Source organism: Mastigoproctus giganteus, chromosome 2 (assembly GCF_048544385.1).
Source record: "Mastigoproctus giganteus isolate SK-2022 chromosome 2, ASM4854438v1, whole genome shotgun sequence".
In the NCBI taxonomy this organism is placed as follows: domain Eukaryota; kingdom Metazoa; phylum Arthropoda; class Arachnida; order Uropygi; family Thelyphonidae; genus Mastigoproctus; species Mastigoproctus giganteus.
Window position 1 is genome coordinate 39269579 of NC_143576.1, and position 22043 is coordinate 39291621.

Genomic DNA, 22043 nt, shown 5'->3' on the forward strand with positions numbered 1-22043 from the left:
TCCAGTTGAAATGGAATACTTCTGGTACACAAGATGACCAAATGGAATTTGGTCATCTCATTTACCAGAAGAGAATTTGGAACCAATTTGACAATCCTTCTAGAGAAATTCACAGAAATTGATATACGAAGGCAATCGTGAGTTACAGCTATCCGAGACAACTGTGTGGCATGTTCTATGCAAACAATTATCCATGTAAGATTACATGTTACAGTCAGTACAATCCTTAACCCAAAGGCAAAGTAAACAATACAATTTCGTCATATAGATGCAAATTGACATGGAAGATGATGAGTTTGCAACCCACCTGATTTTCAGCGGTGAAGTGACATTTCACTTAAGCAGTAAAGTAAGTTGCCATAATATGCACATCGTGAGGGACTGAAAATCTGCATCATATTATAAGGCATGAATGGGATTTGCCAAAAGCGAACATCGTTTGCGCCATTTCACAATGGAGGATCTCCAGCCTATTTTTCTTCATTGAAAACAAGATTACTGGGATTATCTTTTCCCACATTTAGAGGGAGACTTGTATGACTAGACTTTCCAGCAAGATGACATTCTGTCTTATTTTCATTGCAAAGTCCACTTTTATATCAATGAAACTCTTCCACACTGCAGGTCTCCAGACTTCACCCAATGCGACTTCTTTCTATGTCAAGGACACTGTCTATAGATTAATCCTTCTACGTGATCTTCAGGAATTAAGACAACAGATCATCACAGTAGTAGTAGCCATAAAGAAGGACATGCTGGAGAAAGTATGGCATAATATTATACTTTATATTTTATTAAAATGTAGGTTTAAATTGATCAGTTGTATTTATTATTTAGTATTATTGTTTAATATTTTTAAATTATACAATTATTGATAAATATGGTTTTAAATTTTTGTTTATTGGTTAGTATGTACATCCAATCATGACAACTTTTTTGTAGTATGTACAGGTCATAAGTAAAATAAATTAAAGCATTAATTATGTATACTGTAGTATATAATAAAACAAATGATTTTATGTATTTCAAAATAATTAAAAAGGTTCATACAATAAACAGTACCCAGTTATGTGATCTACTGAACTGAACTAATATACAGATTTATCTATAACTCATAATAAGATGTTACCCAGTTGGGGAAAGTCAGTCTCTGCTAGTGTCCATAAGTCATCTTGCTCATAACAGGCAAGGTGTGACTCAAAAGTTCTTCTGTGAATAATAAAAATCTGTGAATGGAAACCTACGATTATCAGTGTCCTGCTGTATTTAGAAAAAAACACATCCTTGCTTTTAATGACAGGGAATTTCATATTTTTATTTTATTCAAAAGATATAAATTAGCATACATTTTCATTGATTGTATTTTTATTTTTTTATTACAGTATGCTGCAACATTATCTTTATATAATTATAAGAGTAGCAAATGAATATTACCTTTGTTTTGTAGCATGTAAAATAACTGTTGCTGGATCTGAATTAGCTATTTCACTTTCCCTGACAGCTTCTGCTAGGTCTTTAAATACTGTTCTTCGTATGCTAAAAAAAAAGACACAAATGTAAGTGCATATATATTACACATTCTAATTCGGTGCACTATGGCACATGCTGAAATTACATTTTTTTGAAAACTGACACACAGAAAGAAAAATGTCACTGTATTTTGATAAATGAATTTGTTTATGGTTATTTGTTCTGTCCTACAGGAGAGAAAACCAACAACCATAAAATTCTGATAATGCCAGCCATTCCGGGGCATCTGAGCTCACCCAGTATTCAAGGGTTCAAATCTGACTAAATTTCTATATTGGATTGTCCAGCTTCACTATTGTAAATTACTGATCTCTGAAACAATACATATTAAAATACATCACAAAACTTCTATTAATGTTTGGTGACCATTCAATCATGTCAGATGCATGGAACTATGCAGGTTTACATGAGAGGTAGTTCCCATGCATTCTCCCCCCCCCCAAAATAGTTTAGTCCACAGATGGATATGTATACCACTTCTTAAAATATTCTTTTCAGCCAGCATGTAGATGTACTCCTCACAAAAGCTGCCAGATTGAGAAGGTTTATTATTTATTATTTTATTTTTTATTTGGTAGTTGTTGGCGCATCGGCTTCTGTGGCCATATTGCACCTCCCAAGGTTTTTGCAGTACTTTGATCCAAGCCCGAGGCGGGAATCGAACCCGCGACCTTTGGGTTGCCGGGCAGGTACTTTACCCACTCGGCTAGCCCGGTCGGCACCAGATTGAGAAGGATATGTAAGCAACATCTGCACCATGCAACAGACAAATCCACCATGGTGAGATACATTTCAACAACAGTGTATCTGCCACTTTTCTATGCTGCAGAGATTTGGGCATCTGCATCTCCCTCTACCATCAAACCAGTTTTCTCATCGGAGTACTGGCTTCTCAAGTGGGCGTGCCACAAACTTAGCCTGCCTCCCCAGCTCCGGACCACCAATATGGCCAATGCACTTAACATCACAAGGCTCATGTCGCTCATTAATGAAAGGAGGCTCGTCACAACAGTCAAACTCATGACCAGTCTCATCTTCTCCCCCTCCTTCTGGGAAAACTGTGCATGGAGGATCCCACCGGCATGTCTACGAGCAATCCCCCGGTTATGCCTTCTGTAAAAATGCCTTCATCTGTTGGACCGGTTTCTTCCTCAGCAGATGCTATCTCGAGTCCAGGACTTTGATGTCGACTTTAACAAGTTCTGTCAAGATCGACAATATAGGAAACGAATACTTAGTGGGGTGGCCAAGGCTCCTACTATTATAATTTGAGTCTTGGGCAATGTATATTCTTAACCCAAACAACTATGTACATATTTATGCACTTCAATGTATATCCTTACAGTATGTATTTTGAAACAAATGGATGTAACACTCACTTAATGTTCTATGTATGTAGTATACTCAAGTCATTTCTCCATTTTCCTGTGCTTGATTTCACTTATTTATCATTCTATTATTTATTTATGTATTTTGGCTTTTGAGGCAATAACGTCTCTGTAGTACATTGTTAACCCCTGGCCACTGTGCCATGATGGGCTGTTGCAACTACTATTATGTAAATTATCATTCTAAGCGTTGCAATAAAGATTCTTCTTCTTCTCATTATTACTATGTCTCAGAAAAGTTTCTGGGTTGGAAGAAGTAAGAGAGAATAAATTATGGATAGTTTCTTAATAGTATATAAAGACTGTGGTAATGAACAAACTGAATTAATTTCAGTTTTGGCCAAAAAAATTAATTTTTCTACCGCTATTCTTCATTTGATTAGAAATGGATAAATACCAAATAAAATTTGAGACTAGTGAAACTACTATAAGTTTCACTTATAGTAGTTTCACTAGTCTAGTGAAATATATTATAGTATATATTATAGTATAGATCAGCCATCTGCTTGACGTTATCTATACTGATCTGCTGCTCCCGTGCAGTTGGGCTAGTATAGACCATTCCTTTCCTACCTAATTTAATATTGTTATGCAAATTATATTATTACTTGAGGGCCAGTTTTCATACACAAGTACTTTTGATGGTAGCTGAATCCACAGCCACTACTTACAAATAACTTTTTCCAGCTGGCTTACTTTTCATGTCGCTAAAGGGTAGTCAGGGTTACTGCTCGATCAGACCATTCATATTTGCATGGAAAGTTATTTTATAAGATGGGCAAAAACCTGCCCAAGGAACTTCCAGCCTGCTTAGAAGCTAATTAGTAGTAGTAAAGGCAAATGATGCAAGAAAGCAAGCTAATATAGCATCAAAAAAACAGTTCACCCATCTGAACTCCTCCACGAATTTGTCTAGTTCTTCCTTGAATTTATTGAACCCATCCACTCCCACAACAACAGATGGAAGCCTGTTTCAACAATCAACTACCTGCTGGCTGAAAGCAAAGTTCAGCACATCTGTCCTGCAACCATCCTTCCTCAACTTGAATTTATGCTCCCTCATGCATGTAGTCTTAAGCAAGGGGAAGAATACCACTTGTTGTAAGTGGTATTCTTCTTACAACATTCAGCTTACTCAATCCATTCAAGGCTTTAAACACCTCAATCAAATCACCCTGCAGGTGCCGAGTCTCGAGATGATGCAATTTGTAGAACTGAAGTCTTTCTAGGTAAGAGCACCCTTTTGTTCTCTTCACCAATTTGATTGCCCTTCTCTGTATGCATTCCAGATCTATATTCTTCCTGAAGTGAGGCCTCCAGACTTGTATAAGATGTGGCCTAACCATGGCTTTATACAAAGGCATAATCACCTCCTTATCCTTGCTAGCAAAGTTTCTGTATGTCATTGACAAAACCCCATGAGCTGTCCTGGAAGCATATCTATACTGCTCAGAGAATTTTGTATCTGACTGCACAAGTCGTTTTCATTCTCTACTATGTAAGATTACATGTACTACACAATTCATAAGTTACTCTGGGGTTACTGCTACCCATGTGCAGTACCTTGTGGTAGTTATGTAGCATATGTATCAAATTTTTACAGTTGAAAAGCTGGAGATTGGGTAAATAATTGTGAGCAGGAGGAAAATATTTTTTGGCCAAAATATGCAAAAAAAAAAAAAAAACTTTTCTGCAACAAGTAGGAGTTTAAAAGGAGGAAAACAGGATATTTTTCAGAAAGAGTGGCAAGAGGTTTTCTGAAGTTACATTGCACCAGAAATTAAAATTCAGTCATAGGATTATTTACTAGTAGAGTAGGCTTACAAACAAAAATTTATCTATGATATATCTGTCTTTGGATTTGTGTTTCAATTTTTCTGTTAGATATAAAATGATTATAATTACTTCAAAAAAAAAACAACAATGAAAACTCTGCTCTCTTCACAAATGCTGAGTCAATGCTGTTTATGCTTGGCAGTCATGAGTATTTTCAAGTCTTCACCAGAAAGAAAAGATCTAAATTCAGCTTCTGTTCTTCTTACCTAAGTGAATATCCCTTACACTCAGCTTATTATATGAAATTTAAAATGTCAAGCATGACTTAAGATATTCTAATACATTTAAAACTTCTTTGTGCACTTTTCAGTTCCTCAGGCAAGGAACACTGTGTATCAGTTCTTTTTTCTTTAATAACAGTATCTGGCAAACTGACACAATTCTACAAAAATCTACTGCTTCATTTATTGTCCACAAAAAATTTCAAATCTGGAAATGATGCACTGTCAGATGATGAAATTTGCGCTACCTCAGTTTTTAGAAGAACATTTATTCAATGGAAATTTGTGTAATAACATGTGGTCATATACAGCAAAAATGTTCTACATCAACAAAGAGAGAGTTGAGGATAACTGAGAGAAAAGTGGAGGAGAAATTGTTGAAGATAAACATAAAAATGGCACCCAGGATAGATGGGATCTATCCAGTTACATTAAAGGAGGCAACAAAGGAAGTAAGCAAACCCTTAGCCATAATTATGAGAGCTTCTTTGGACTCAGGGGAGGTACCCATGGACTGGAGATGTGCAAATGTAACCCCAATTCACAAAGGAGGATCAAAGGGCGACACAAGCAATTATAAACCTGTTAGTTTAACTTCTGTACCAGGAAAATTAATGAAGGCACTGGTAAAAGAAGCACTGCAGGATGATCTAGACAAGATTTCAGTTATAGCTCGAACACAGCATGGTTTTGTTAAGGGAAAGTCTTGTCTGACCAGTTTGATTGGATACTATGATGTGGTCACAAAGGAACTGGATGCAGGGAATAACTTTGATATATATTTGAATCTTAGAAAGGCTTCTGATACTGTTGCACATAAAAGACTGCTGAACAAATTGGAGCAGTGTAGCAGTGGAGGCAAATTGCTGCTAGGGATAAAGGGATGGTTGAGTGGGAGAAGACAGAGAGTGATAATCAATGGTCACTGCTCATCGTGGACTAATGTTATTAGTGGAGTCCCTCAGGGTTCAGTGTTGGGTCCATTGTTGTTTTCTGTATTTATAAATGATACTGATGATGGTATAGCAAGCTTAATGTCCAAGTTTGCAGACAATACAAAGGCTGGCAGGGTTGTTAAGGACACTAATGACAGTACGCTGCTGCAACAGGATATCGAAAAGCTGAGCAGATGGGCTGAGAAGTGGCAAATGAAGTTTAACATTGACAAATGTAAAGTACTACATATTGGAAGCAGTAACCCCAGAGTGATGTATGAACTCTGTGGTACTATTCTGACAGTGGTAGAGAATGAAAAGGACCTGGGGATAATTGTGCAGGCAGATATGAAGTTTTCTGAGCAGTGCAGATGGTCTGCAAGAGTAGCTCATGGTGTCTTGTCAATGATATATAGGAATTTTTCTAGCAGGGATAAGGAGGTTATTATTCCCTTGCATAAGGCAATGGTCAGGCCACATTTTAAGAAGGATGTAGAACTGTTGGAATGAGTACAGAGAAGGGCAACAAGATTAGTGAATGGAACAAAGGGTTGCTCTTACGAAGAAAGGCTTAAGTTTTGCAAATTACAGTGTCTGGATACTAGGCACCTGTGAGGTGATCTTATTCAGGTGTATAAAGTCTTGAATGGTTTAAGCATGCTCAATGCTGATGGGATTCCTCCTCTTGCTCAGAATAATCACCTGAGGGGGAAAAATTCAAATTGAGGAAAGACAGATGTAGGATAGATGTGCAGAAGCTTGCCTTTAGCCAGTGGGTAGTTGGTTGTTAGAACAGACTTCCATCTTTTGTTGTGGAAGTTGATAGCCTAAATAAATTTAAGGCTGGGCTGGACAGGTATTTGGAATGAATGGAGGGGTGAAATGGGAGATTTTTTTTTTTTTTGGTTTGGCTTGCTTTCTTGCAACATGTGCCTCTACTAATGCTAAAACAAAAAAAAAACAAACAAACAAAAAAACGTCATTAACATTGCCCCAGCAGATATACTCTGGTCCTTTTACATCTATCCTTTTTTCACAGCATATTTCCGTTTTCCTGATAATAAAGAATTTGTTAGAAAATTAGTTGAGTTTTTGGTTATACAGCCCAAATATGCAGAACACCAATAAACATGTAAAATAACCCCAGGGCTCACATCTGGTGAGTGTGGGCTTGGCATGCCCGGGGTCCTGAGCTGGATGTCATTGTTCTTCTCTTTCTTGATGGTTCCCTTCCACTTCTGACTCTCTCTCTCTCTCTCTCTCTGGGTGGCTTGGAGATTTTTTTTAGCTGGTGCAACGTGAGCCTCTGGGTTCCTTGTACTATGTGGCTGGTAATAATACAATTTTATTTATCAAGGGAATTCGTTTACAATAAATGAACTTGTTAAGAAAAGTAAATTTCTTGACAAGTTGTAATTCTTCCTTTACAATAGTTTGGTACAAATTTATTATCTTACAGAAAAGACTATGAAGTCACTACACATAGTATATTCCACACTGTAAACAGAGGTAGTAGTTTATCTGCATATCAATTCTAATCTACTGTGTCATTGAGTATCAAGAATTTTCTTATTAGGAATTTTAATTTGGAGATGGGGTAATTTCTCCTGAGCCTGAAATCAATGCTAGCCAACAAGTTGTTTATTATATTCATTGTGTGCCTATCTCCAAATCTATTTAGTATCCTAAGGTGAGGCAAAGTAATTGCTTTTGGGTTCCTTAAATTTTGTGAGACATTTCTTTGCAGATTCGACTCTTCAAAAATAGTGTTAAGATTTTTTAAGAATAGATTTAATTTCAGTTTTTGAACTGGATACAGTATTTTATGTTTCAACAAAAGTTGCCTTCTCTTGTTCAGGTCATTCCAAGAGTTTGTCCACATTAAAAGTTTCAGAATCCTATTCATTAAGTTGTTTATTGCCCTTATTTCTGTTTTATTTACTCGTGCCCATATATTTACTAAATAATTGAGTTGGGAGTCCACTAATGCATAAAATAAGGTAACTTTTGTTCTAAGATTTAACTTATTCTTAATGTAGTAGAAAAAAGTACACATAAAATCTCATTTTTTTGTACAAGTACTGTTATATGCATTACCCAACTTAGACTGTAGTCAATCCATAACCCAAGGTAACAATGATTTGAAACTTCTTCCACAGTTAGACATTTGCAATTCTTGAAATTCTGATCATGTAGGCGCAATTTGATAGAGGGTTGAATGTTCAAGGTTTGATGAGGAGGTCTTATTACCAAAAATTTTGTTTTTTCAAAGCTGAGTGCTAATTTATTATCGTGCAACCAAGTTTGTAAATGTATTGCATCCTGTTGTAAATCATTCTCCATTTTTGTTAGGTTCTTTCCTATTGTATATAAGATTATATCATCTGCATAAATTTTTATAAAGGAGTTCTTAATTACTTCGAATATGTCATTTATATAGAGGTCGAACATGATTGGCCCAGCATGAGTGCCCTGAGGTACTCCTCTCTTTACATTATAAGATTTTCCCTTTGTATTTTCTACTTCTACTGTTATTTTTCTCTTGGTTAAATAATTTGCTAGGAGTTGATTGAGTCTTCCCCTTATACCTATTTCAGTAATTTCTGTTGTAATATTGGGATATCAATTAGGTCATATGCTTTGGTCAAATCTATAAATAAAATCAATATAAAGTAACTGTTGTTTAAATGTAAGTTTAAGGAGTCTACTAAGTTCTCTAATAATGTCTGTGTGCTCTTGCCCTTCTGATATGAGAATAGAGTTGTTATAACAGTCCACATTGATGTAAATATTTGCTTATATGGGAAAATATATAATTTTCTATTATCTTATTTAAAATTGACTGTATCGTTATTGGTCTGTAATTGCAAAAGTCATCAGGTGGTCCCTTTTTATATATAGGAATTACCTTAAATGAGAGTGAATTTGTAGGATAGCTTCCTGACTCTAACATCGTGCTATTAGCTCTACCAAGAGAGCAGAGAACTGTTCTTTGTTTCTCTTTACCTAAGTTACTGTAATACAGTCCAGTCCATAAGATTTCTTGTTCTTTAATTGTTCTATAATTTTAAGAATCTCAGTATAATGTGGAGCTAAGACTACACAAGAGTTCATTATCTGAGGAAGCCTATCTTGTTGAATAAAGGAATCTTGGCAATAATGTATTAAATATCTGTTGAGATCTAATACAGCTTTGGCAAACCTATTTGCAGCCTCATATTGTTTGTTTGCACCAGAAATCTGTTCTACTAGTGTTTTAATTTGGTTTCCCCTTGACTTTTTCTTCCTTTTACTTAACATGTTATTTATAATGCTCCATTTATCCTTTTGTGTTATCTGCTTATCCATGAAAAGATGATTGTAAAAAGTGTTTTTTTGCTTTTTTATCATACCTGTCACTTTATTTCTGAGTGCTTTATAATTGTGATAATGTTCTTTCTTTGATGGACAATTTCTATACTGCCTGAAATATTTATCCCTTTGTACCATTAGTTCTTCTATTTCTTTAGTCATCCAAGGTTTCCTAAGCTTAATCCTGCTACTCGCAGCGTTTGTGTTGTTGGCTGTGTGATTAACTTTTCTCTCGGTATTAAACCTCAAATTGTTTATAATTTGTATTATCTTATTTAAAAAAACATTTACATTTGTTGTGTAAGATGCTTGATTTTGTGTTAACATGTTTTCTATGTTCTGTTTCAGTTTACCTGTTGATAAATAATTTTTCTTCATAGCATTTGTTAATTTTATATCTTCATATGGATGTTGTTTTGAATACATATCTACTATTAGTATACATGTTCTGTGATCTGAAAGTTGATTTAATAGTATGTAGGAATTAGCATACTTCAACTTGATATTTGTAATTAGGTGGTCCAAACAAGAGTTGACTGTTCTATTACTCTCCATCCTTTGTTGCCTAGTTATTCCAAATAAGGTATGTTCAAATCCATAATTGTTTAAGATTGCAGAGTATCTGAGTATCGCATTATCAGTTCCATTGGTTAGTAAATTAATATTAAAATCTCCTACTAGTACGGTCTTATCTGTTTGTATGTCATCCCATTGCAAAATAATGTTTTCTAATTCAATTAGGAAGCTGTTTATTTAATCTGATGGTGGCCTGTAAAAAGCACAAATCATGAATGTGTTTTCTGGGTCTTCTCCTAATAATTTGACACAGCAGTTTTCACAAGACTGAGTTAAGTGGTAAACCTGTATTGCCCTAAAGCATGTTCTATAGTATATTATTATTCTTCCACCCCTTCTCAACTCTCTCAATATATAGACCTTATCATAATCTTGTATGTTATAATTGGAAATTTCATCAATTTTTATGTTAACTTCTGTTAAAACTATACATGAGATATATTCTTTCATTGCATTTATATATTGCAAGAAGTTAAACCAATTTTTTCTTAGTGACCTGATATTTAGAGCTACCATAAAGAATTGTTTTTTATCAATTATAAGAGCTTGAATATTTTGATTATTCATAAAATGTAAAGGTGAATTGAAAATCTGTGATTCCTTAAATACCTGATGTCTTAATTTTACCTTAAATCTAGATTTCTGGAAATTTCAATTATTCACAATAAAAGAGTCTATTTTATAAACTGCAAATCCTTTGAACTCTGAATTCTAATGGCTCTTGAAGATTCATTCTTCTTCACATAAATTTTGCCATGTTTTAACCATAAAAATTTGTAACTGTGAGTTCTTATTAATTGTTTTGTTTCCCAAAACAATTGCTTGAGGTGGGCTGTTAAGTGGTCATTTATGTAGATTGGGATATTGCTATTGTTCTGATATATATCTTTTAGCATTAGCATTAGTAGAGGCATTTGATGCAAGAAAGCAAGCTTATGCAGCATCAGCCGAAAAAAAAAACAAAAAAACCACTGCCACTTCACCCCTCTGTTCGTTCGAAATACCTGTCCAGCTGAGCCTTAAACTTATTTAAGCTATCAACTTCCACGACAAGGGATGGAAGTCTGTTCCACCAACCAACCACCCACTGGCCAAAGGCAAATTTCCGCACGTCTGTCCTACATCTGTCTTTACTCAATTTGAATTTATGCCCTCTCAAGTGATTATTCTGAGCGAGAGGAAGAATCCCATCAGCATTGAGCATGCTCAAACCATTCAAGGCTTTATACACCTCTATCAGATCACCTCGCTGGTGCCTAGTCTCCAGACACTGTAATTTGCAAAACTTAAGCCTTTCTTCGTAAGAGCACCCCTTTGTTCCATTCACTAATCTTGATGCCCTTCTCTATACTCATTCCAGCAGCTCTACATCCTTCTTGAAATGAGGCCTCCAGACCTGTATACAGTACTCTAGGTGTGGCCTGACCATTGCCTTATACAAGGGAATAATCACCTCCTTATCGCTGCTAGAAAAATTCCTATATATCATTGACAATACACCATGAGCTACTCTTGCAGCCCGTCTGCACTGCTCAGAGAACTTCATATCTGCCTGCACAACCACCCCCAGGTCCCTTTCATTCTCTACCACTGTCAGTGTAGTACCACAGAGCTGATACGTTGCTCTGGGGTTGCTGTTTCCCATGTGCAGTACTTTACATTTGTCAATGTTAAACTTCATTTGCCACCTCTCAGCCCACCTGCTCAACCTTTCCAGATCCTGTTGCAGCAGCATAGTGTCAGTAGTGTCCTTGACAACCCTGCCAACCTTCGTATCGTCTGCAAACTTGGATATTAAGCTTGATATACCATCATCAATATCATTTATAAATACAGAGAACAATAAAGGACCCAATACTGAACCCTGAGGGCCTCCACTAATCCATTGATTACCATTCTCTGTCTTCTCCCCCTCAGCCACCCCTTTATCCATAGCACCAATTTGCCTCCAATGTCTCACTGCTCCAATTTGTGCAGCAGTCTTCCATGTGCAACAGTATCAAAAGCCTTTCTAAGATCCAAGTATATAATATCAAAGTTATTTCTTGCATCCAGTTCCTTTGTGACTGCATCATAGTATCCAATCAAATTGGTCAGGCAAGACTTCCCCTTAACAAAACCATGCTGTGTCCGAGCTATAATTGAAGTCTTGTCTAAATGATCCTGCAGTGTTTCTTTAATTAGTGCCTCCATTTATTTTCCTGGAACAGAAGTTAAACTCACAGGTCTATAATTACTTGTGTTAGCCATTGATCCTCCTTTGTGAATTGGGGTCACATTTGCACATCTCCAGTCTGTGGGTACCTCCCCTGAGTCCAAGGAAGCTCTCATAATTATGGCTAAGGGTTTGCTTACTTCCCCTGCTGCCTCCTTTAATATAACTGGATAGATCCCATCCACCCCGGGTGCCTTTTTTGTGTTTATCTTCAACAATTTCTCCTCCACTTTACTCTCAGTTATTACAAGATTCTCTAGCTTACTGATAGAATTGAATACACCTCTGACATTCCCCTCGCTAAATAACTCCTCATGTGTGAATGTCGATGCAAAATATTCATTTAGTTTGTTAGCTACCTGAGCAGGATCATCAACAGTTGACCCATCGATATCAAGTGGACCAATCTGATTCATCCCCTTCCTTCTAGAGTTTACATAAGTAAAGAACTCTTTGCTGTTTTTCTTTGCATCCCTTGCCAAAGATTTCTCGTAATCTGTCTTCGCCTGCCTAACCTCCTTTGTAACTTGGTTACAGATCAACTTGTATCTATCATAGGCTTCTGTGTCATGTGTTAATTTGTATGTATCCCATGCATGTTTCTTCTCTGCCATATGCCTCATTAGTTCATCTGACATCCATTTAGGCTTAAACCTTGAACAATATTTCTTAGTTGGTATGTAAAGCCTAGTAGCTTCCAAGATAAGTTCTTTGAATGCTTCCCATTTTGTATTTGCTGTTGGTAACATCATCAGTTGGTCCCACTGTATAGAATTTAAATACTGTCTCAGTCCATCGTAGTCGCCTTTACGAAAGCAATAACCCTTCCCTTTACCTCTAATGGTAGTTACCTCTTTGAGTAAATCCCACTTCAGCGCACTGTGATCACTGCCACCCAGTGGTTCATTTATCTGCAGATTCTTAATGCATGAAGAATCACTGCTGATAATCAAACCAAGAGTATTCCTCCCTCTAGTTGCCTCCCGAACATGCTGATGTAGAAAACAATCATCCAATAAATCCACAAAAGCCTTGCTAGTGTGTGAATGACCAGCCCCCAAATTCCTGTCAATATCTGGGAAATTAAAATCTTCCATTATAAGACTCTCTGATTTACTGGCCCACTCTATTTCCCTGTACAGTTTCTTATTATACTCATCAGAGTCATTAGGCCTATAGCACACTTCTACTCTCAATTTTGATCTCCCAATGCTTATGTCACACCAAACTGACTCGAACACTGTACTGTCCAGCGTTGTCCACTGGCTTCACTTCCTTGGATTTTATGTATTTCTTATGGACTCCACTAATAACATTAGTCCACGACGAGCAGTGTCCATTGATTACCACTCTCTGTCTTCTCCCCCTCAGCCACCCCTTTATCCACAGCACCAATTTGCCTCCAATGTCTCACTGCTCCAATTTGTGCAGCAGTCTTCCATGTGCAACAGTATCAAAAGCCTTTCTCCCTTCTCCCTTCCTATCCAGTCTATCCTTTCTGTAGACGTACTCCCCAAATTCCAGTTCTGCATTCCTTATATCTGTGTGACACCACGTCTCTGATATCCCAACAATATCTGCCTTTGATGTTTTGAGCAATACCTCAAATTCATCAAATTTATTTACTAAACTCCTAGCATTGGTGTACACGCAAGTATACATGCACCTATTTCTATTCTTAGCTACCCTAACACAACCCATGTGTTTACTTGTACCGCAATGACTCCCAGCACTCTCTGAAATATCCTGCATCTTGTTTTTCAGGCTTCTGCTCATTCCAATAGAAGCAGTGCAAGAATCTCTTTCACCTCTGCCAGTGGCTACTGTTTATCTATTCGTCTTTGTCTCTCCCCAAGCTAGCAGTTTTCCGACCCACCTAACACTGCCTCGATAGCATCAGCAAATATTCTTGCACCCTTTGTATTTAAGTGTATCCCATCCCTGTAGAAGCAATCTCTCCTGTTAACAAGTAGAGTCCAGGCTGAAAAAAATTTTACCCCCTGAGCCTTGCTTTCCAGGGCTATCTTTCCAGGGCCGAATTGATCGACAAGGCTCTCATCATATACTCCCTCCTATCGTGTCTGGGCAGAATTGCAGACACTTTCAAATTCAACCATATTTTGCTGTTAGTCGGATCTCCTTTGCCTTTCTCATCCATTTTTCCTTTGTCACATGGTTTGTAAACTTCACAATTAGTGTTGGCTTGTCATTTGTTTTCTTATTGTTTGGTATGTAATAGTGTTCTATTTCTTTGTTGTACTGTAGTTTCAATGCAAGTCCTAGCTGCAGTATAACAAGCTCTAGATCTTGGCCTGCTAATCCAGTTAATCTGACTATTTCTACGTTATTCGCTAACAACTGCTGCTCTATCGAGTCTATCCTTAAGTTAAGCAAGTTGGGATTTTCCTCATTTTGCTTGAATGAAGCTTCCAGCTCCACAATTCTTTTGCCGATTGCAGTGTTGGAGTCCTGTAGTTTGCTTATGCTTTTTTGTATTCTATCAAAGGAATCTGAAATCGATTTCTTGATATCTTCTACTTCTGTCTTCAGGTCTTCCATTTGCTTCTTTATTGGTACTATCTCTATTAGTAAATCCAGCAAATGGATTTTACTGGATAGCTTTCTCAGTACGTCTTCCATATTAAGGGTGTTCGCCTGCTTTTGTGTAGCTTCTAAGTCTTCGTTCACTTCTTTTGGTGCATGCAGCAAGTCGTGAAATTCTTCTGCTGAGTAGGAAATTTTACTTCTTCCTTCCCTCTCTTCTTTCCTGCACAATATACACCTCCATTGCTGTTTCTTTTGTTTCGCCATTCCTTTATAGGTTGCTTCTTTCAATGAGCATCTGTAATGATACCCATTGTTGCAGCCACGACATACCACTTCTTGCATGTGCAGCGGTAGGTTGCACTTTTTGAATATATTTTGATTCATTTTTGCAAAACTTTGGAGTTTTGCAAAAATAATAATAAATAATAATAACAAATAATAACGAAAACAATAATAATAATAATAATAATTAACCAGTACTTCATAGTTACCAAACTGATTTTCTATTTAAGTTAGTTTTCATGCAAGAATATATGCACTTATTTGTGCTCTTAGTAATCCTAACACAGCCTTGTAATTCCTGCCACCCTGCTTTCCAGGCTGCTATGTCCCAGTAGCAGTGCTAGGATCATTTTCACCTCTAGCTGCAGTTTCTATATACAGTGGCACCTCGGGTCACGAACAAATTGGCCCATGAACACAATTTCCGAACAAATTTTGACTCAACCCGTGAACAATGCACGAATGCACAAACATGGCTTTGCCGCCATGTTTTCGGCTCGCGAACAGCATCAGTTGTACTCAGGTTTGTGCGCTGTGAACATTGTTTGTCATTGCGTTGTTCGTGATACAATTTTTTTTTGCTTTTCGCATTAAATTAACCCTCATTATGGCTCCCAAGAAAGTGAAAAGTGTTAGTGACAGTGGTGTAAAGAAGCCTAAGTGTATTACAGTAGAAACGAAGAAGGAAATAATAATTAAACATGAGAATGGTGTTCGTGTTTCTGATCTTGCCAAGCAGTACGACATGGCTAAATCTATGATCTGTACTATCTTAAAGAACAAAGACTTAAAGACGGCTGATGTGGCTAAAGGAGTGACTATGTTAACGAAGCAAAGGTCTCAAGTGTTAGAAGAAGTAGAAAAATTATTATTAGTTTGGATTAATGAAAAGCAGCTTGCTGGAGATAGTGTTAGCGAGGCCCTAATATGCGAGAAGGCTTTACTTTTGCACGGTGATTTAGTGGCAAAAATGCAAAAATGCCGAATACAAGTGATGCTAGTGTTGACGAATTTAAAGCAAGTAGAGGCTGGTTCGAAAAGTTCATCGACGAACTGGAATTCATAGTGTTGTTAGGCTTGGGGAGGCAGCTAGTTCGGACAAAAAAGCAGCAGATGCCTATGTGGAGGAATTTGCAAATTTTATCAACACTGAAGGTTATGTACCGCATCAAGTTTTTAATTGCGACGAAATGGGACTTTTTTTGGAAAAAAATGCCAAGAAGGACCTAACCCAAGAGGAAAAGTCACTGCCTGGCCACAAGCCAATGAAGGACAGGCTTACACTTTTATTGTGCACTAATGCAAGTGGGGATTGTAAGAGTAAGCCTCTTTTAGTTTACCACTCTGAAAATCCGCCCGCTTTTAAACGCAATAAAGTGCTAAAGGGTAAACTTCCGGTATTGTGGAGAGCGAATATGCAAGGCTTGGGTAACAAGATTACTTTTTATGGAGTGGTTGACTGAAGTTTTTACGCCAACTGTCAAGAAATACCTTGAGGAAAATAATTTGCTCCTTAAGTGTCTGCTGGTTATGGACAACGCTCCTGCCCATCCTCCAAGTATGGAAGAAGACCTTGATGTTGAATACGACTTCATAAAAGTCAGATTTCTGCCTCCTAACACCACTCCTCTCATCCAGCCCATGGACCAGCAAGTAATTTCCAACTTCAAGAAGTTGTATACAAAGGCTTTTTTTTCCAGGTGTTTCCAGGAGACCAAAGACACGGATTTGACCCTGCGTGCTTTTTAGCAGGATCACTTCCATATCCTCCACTGCATAAATTTCATTGACAAAAGCATGGAACAATGTCTCTAACTGCACATTTCGATCTGCCAGGAGGAGAATTTGGCCAGGTTGTGTGCCTGATAGAGACTTTGAGGAGACAGATGTAACTCTCGTAAACGAGATTGTGACCATTGGCAAGAGTTTGGGCTTGGAGGTCAATGAGGAGGATGTGGTGAACTGGTGGAGGACCACAGACAAGAACTCAACACAGAAGAACTTGTTGAGTTGCAACGTGAACAGATGAAAGTTATGCAGGAGGAGCACTCAGGAGAGGAGGAGGAAGAGGTGGTACATGTTTCAAGTCCTGAGATCAAAGAAATTTGTAGCAAGTGGAGTGAAGTGCAGGTTTTCATTGAGAAGCATCACCCTAACAAAACTGTGACCAGCAAGCATTGGACATTTTAAATGACAACGTGATGTCCCATTTTCGAAAAATTATCCAACAAAAAAAAAGACAAATGTCTCTGGATTGTTATCTTGTGAAAACACCAGCCACCAAGTCAGCAATCGAACCATTTCCCAGGATACAAACAAGAGAAAAAACACAAGAAATGCCTGACATTATTATGGAATGGGACTCTCCTTCGAAGGAGTAGTCTTCCTCCTCCTCTTCCTCTACCATCTACCTGTGCCAGCAACTATCAACCACAAAGGTAAAGTTATACTGTATATTTTTGCCACACATAAATCCATAAAAAAGTAAAAAAACAATATGTTTCTGGGGTGGGCGAACGGATTACTTGAATTTGCATTAATTTCAATGGGAAAAATTGTTTCAGTTCGCAAACGGAGTCAAAGAATGAATTAAGTTCATGAACCGAGGTACCACTGTACAGTATGAACAGAAAATTTATTGTCAGATTAGAAGCTAATGTGCCTTATAAATCCAATATAAAACAAAAACCTTTGTTTTGATTTCATTTTAGTATCATTTTGGCAATCTTAAGTATATCACTGTTGTGTTTATACTTTCTCATGGTTTTAGAGTAACAGTATCTTTTTATTATTATTATTATTGGCCGTGTGGTGCAGGGGGGCCTGAGGCTTGTGCTGCACCGGCCGAAGGGAAAGTTTTCTGAGTTGCCCTGAGAGAGAGAGAGGGGGGGGAGTCGCCAGAGAAGGGAGGAGTGGTGGTGGTGTCTGGCTCAGGGCCCTGGGTGTGCTGGGCCCATGCTCGCCAGATGTGAGCCCCTGAGTAGAAGTGTTTTGATAATATTGTTGTTTACTGTGTGGTTCAGATGAGTGAAAAGAGAAAACCAAGTGAAAGTAGTCTGAGATAAAAAGACTGCTGTGCTGTGTAATGTTTTTATGTTCGTTGTTGTCTGGAGACATCATTGTCCATCCAGGGACAGTTTGGATTCAGGCTCATTTATCCACGGGTCTACCTAAAATAACCCATGTCATTTTAATTGAATAACATCAGTGGGTGAATCCATTATTCATTAAAAACTTGAAGCTGCTGTTTTTGACCAGTTCTAAAGAGCCTGAGCCAAAGCTCCGTCACTAGTTCCCCTCCCAACATCTTTTTTCTCTTTCAAATTATTTCAAAGCATCTGCATTGAAATGGTATAACTTTCATCTCCTCCTTGGGCCAACAAAGCTATTAATAGGTGTTTGATTATACATATAACAAAAGTTACATTTTCAATTGGAAGTTTTTCTTCCAAGTACTGCTTGGTTTCAATACATTTATTCACCGTTCAACACAGAGTTACTAATTGAGGCTGCTTGTTGTCTGAAGAGAGGAAAAAAAAAAAGTCTGAAACCAGTCACAACAGTCCTTAGAGTTTTAATAACAGATTTATCTACTGAATATTCAATTGAAAGTTATATTAATTATTTTAGGTCAACTTGTGGATAAACATAGTTATTTATAAAGAGCTTGAGCCCAGGTTCAGTCACTTAAGGGATGACATTGTCTCCAGACATTCACAACAGAAAAACATAATGCAACGTAATTTCACTCCCACCCAAACCCTGAACCATTTCAGTACCTGTGTTGAAATATTATTCCACTTCTTTACTAAAAAGTGAGGGTATTCCTGGATCTAGGGTGTTAATTAAAAAAGAAAAGACATGTAATTTGTTCTGTAGTAAGTAATAATAATTAATTAATTATTTTTTAAAACTGAAGATGTGAATGTGCTGCATTCTCATAGAGAAGCCCTCACAACCAACAAACTGATTTATTTTCAGGCACAAATGCAAAACAATGAAAGGGATGGTAGTGATGATGAAATCTCTGATACCCCTTCAAGGAGTCTGAACCTTTAAAGTGTATGAGAAATCATAATGAAATTGACAGTTGAAATCAGTAGTTATAGAGGATTTTGATACTGATGTTGAAAGAAAAATTAATGTTGTCAAGGTTTTTGTGGTATTACTGTAAGATTTTTATGATGAATAAGACAATTTGTAATTTTTTTTTTTGAATGCATTTTTTTAAAACAAAATTAGTTATCAGGTATATATAGTAATTGTATTAGTAAATTAATAAGAGGAGTTTACCTCAATATAGTACGTGGAACACTTCCGTATGATACCCTCCAGAAATTAAAACGGAAAAAACGAAAAAATCGAAAAAAAACGAAAAACGATTTTTTCGTTTTTTCCGTTTTAATTTCTGGAGGGTATCATACGGAAGTGTTCCACGTACTATATTGAGGTAAACTCCTCTTATTAATTTACTAATATTATTATCAACGTAGAACATATTGAGTATTACAGCTCTGATTCATACTATCTAAATAGTAATTGTATTTATTCATATTTTATTTTTAAAAAAAATCATATTCAAAAACCTTTAGGAAATGTGCAGGGCTTGACAGACATTGTTGCCATGGTCACTATAGCAACTGAGAAATCTGGCATGGTGACTAGTATTTTACCAGTCTAGTGGCTATGAGATTGAACTGCCAGTTCTTTGTTTCGTGTTTGCTATGATAAATTTCTCGGATGGATTAGCATGACATTCAACAAAGGTAAGATACGTGTGTATGAGTGCCTAATGTAAGGTGGCACCAGGAATGTCAGTTCAACTCTGCCGTGATTCCCTGTGGAGATATTCTAGTAAAATAGGTCAGTGTATGAATTATATGTTGTTTGGTATTATGTATGGCCTCTTAGCCACAAGGAAGCAGAAATCAACAGGAAAGCTGCCCATCCCTGGCATGAGGAGCCAGTCCACTATGTCACTGTTTCCCCAGGAAGGGCAAGTATCTGCTACCCACTGGAGGAAGTGCTATGCCAGTGGTTGCCAGCAAAATCCTGTACCCTTGGTGGTTTGGACCAAGAGCACTAGTAAAAAAACCAGGGCAGACAAGGGAAACTTAAAGAAAGTCTAGAGACAAATTCTGTCACTTGACAAGAGTTAATATCTAAAAGAAACTGAAGTTAATGAATAATGACACTTGACAAATTATGACTACTGAGTAGTTAAGCAATAAAAGAAACAGGATTCAAATTGTTTGCCACAGGAATTAAAGAAAATAATATAAATAATATAAATTAATAATCAATGTAACAATTGCATCACATAAAGATGGTAATTGCACATTTTGTGTATAGATCCTTTATGGAACTTTATCATATTTGACATTTCTATGGATAAATATCTTCCTACCATCATCCCATAACTGTGCAGTCTCTTTTTGTGGTTGGACACTGTTGACATGACAGGAGATTTTAATTGTCAAAGTGACTTTAAGTTGATTGTTGTTGTTTGGTTTTTAGGAGCATTAGCAACTAAGGCCATATTGCTCCGGGAATATGCGGTGGTCATTCCTTGACCTTTCCGCATCCTCCGTATTTGGTGGTGACGGGCTCGAACCCCGGTCTAATCAAGAAGCGTGTGCTACGCACTGCTGCTCCTTCCCACCTGGCTACGGAGGCGCCTTAAGTTGATTGTGATCATTGTGATAAGATGCAGGAGAAAACATTATTGTTACAAAAATAAATACAGAAATTTTGCTATCAACTGATATCAAAAACATAGATAAAATATGTAAAACTATTCATGTGATGGGATTCTTCCTCTTGCCCAGATTATGCACTTGAGAGGGCATAAATTCAAATTGAAGAAAGTCGTAGAACAGATGTGCAGAAATTTGTGTTTAGCCAGCGGATTGATTGCTGGAATAAGCTTCATCTGTCATTGTGGAAGCTGATGGCTTAAATTCAAGGCAGAACTAGACAAACTTTTGGAGTGAATGGGTGGGTGAAATGGGAAGGTTTTTTTGGCTGATGCTGTATAAGCTTGCTTTCTTGCATCATATGCCTCTGTAATGCTAATGCTAAAAAACCATTCGTGTTACTCTAAAAAGATCTGTACAATTTAAGGTAGTAAAAATTTAGCAATTATGCATTACATTGAGATGACAATAAAGTTAGAGTTAATGCTAACAAACAAAAGAACAAATATCCTCACTGTAGACTCTTGTCATTATAATTACCTTTGATTATGTAATAATCAACCTTCTGATTTAGTCTGATAGGGTAATTACCTTCTAAAATGGAAGACTTAAAATTTGTTTGTATTTTTGCACAAAACATTCTTCAACATATGTAGAAGTAATGTCATCAATACGTGAATGACAGCATGTTAGATTGAAAAACTATGTTTTATTTTCAAATGTCAGCATAACATTTACAAAAAACAAGAAATGCTTTATTCATTTCAGAAGAGAGGCACATGAACTGACTTGCTGCATGAGTGAGGATAGCATGCCTAGAGTTACCATCCTTGCTTGGCCTATTTTTTTTTTTTTTTTTTTACCACAAGTTTGTGATTCAGAAGTTCTTTTTCTTAAGGAAAACCAGAATCACTGAACAGAATTCCAGACAACTGGCATTCTGACTGGTGTATTATGAAATCTCATGATTGTCCATATGGACAGTAATGAAATTTTTGGTCTGTGATTATTCTAATTGTGTATACTAGTCACCCATTTTCAATAACGATAGGTTTTTTTTTTTTTTTTTTTGGTAGTTGTTGGCGCATAGGCTTCTGTGGCCATAATGCACCTCCCAAGGTTTTTTGCAGTACTTTGATCCAAGCCCGAGGCGGGAATCGAACCCGCGACCTTTGGGTTGCCAGGCAGGCACTTTACCCACCTGGCTAGCCCAGTCGGCTAACGATAGGTAATGGATCCCCGATATTATTTAAAATAACGTTAGGGCTGAACCAATTATCTAACATTACCAAGAAGTTCATTGTCTTTCAAAACTTTTTTTGGATCATGAATTGGATTTGTGCATAAGTTGCACTATCATTGTGTAGTGTGCGTTTGTGCGCATACACAACGATAGTTTGACGTGAAGTTGTTGAAAATGGAAGGACAATGTTCTATTAGGAGACTCCATTTTCAGGGAAATGAGA

General features: G+C 37.0%; 1 protein-coding gene across 2 annotated transcripts in view; it reads right to left on the bottom strand.

The window, feature by feature from the left end:
• The window catches only part of ATP8A (ATPase phospholipid transporting 8A1), a 1160338-nt gene that overhangs the window by 158140 nt on the left and 980155 nt on the right, over positions 1–22043 (bottom strand). For both annotated transcript variants that reach the window (XM_090368461.1, XM_090368462.1), the window contains one exon: positions 1435–1536. In XM_090368461.1, coding sequence (XP_090224587.1) covers positions 1435–1536 — 102 coding nt within the window. The remainder of the gene's footprint in view (positions 1–1434; positions 1537–22043) is intronic.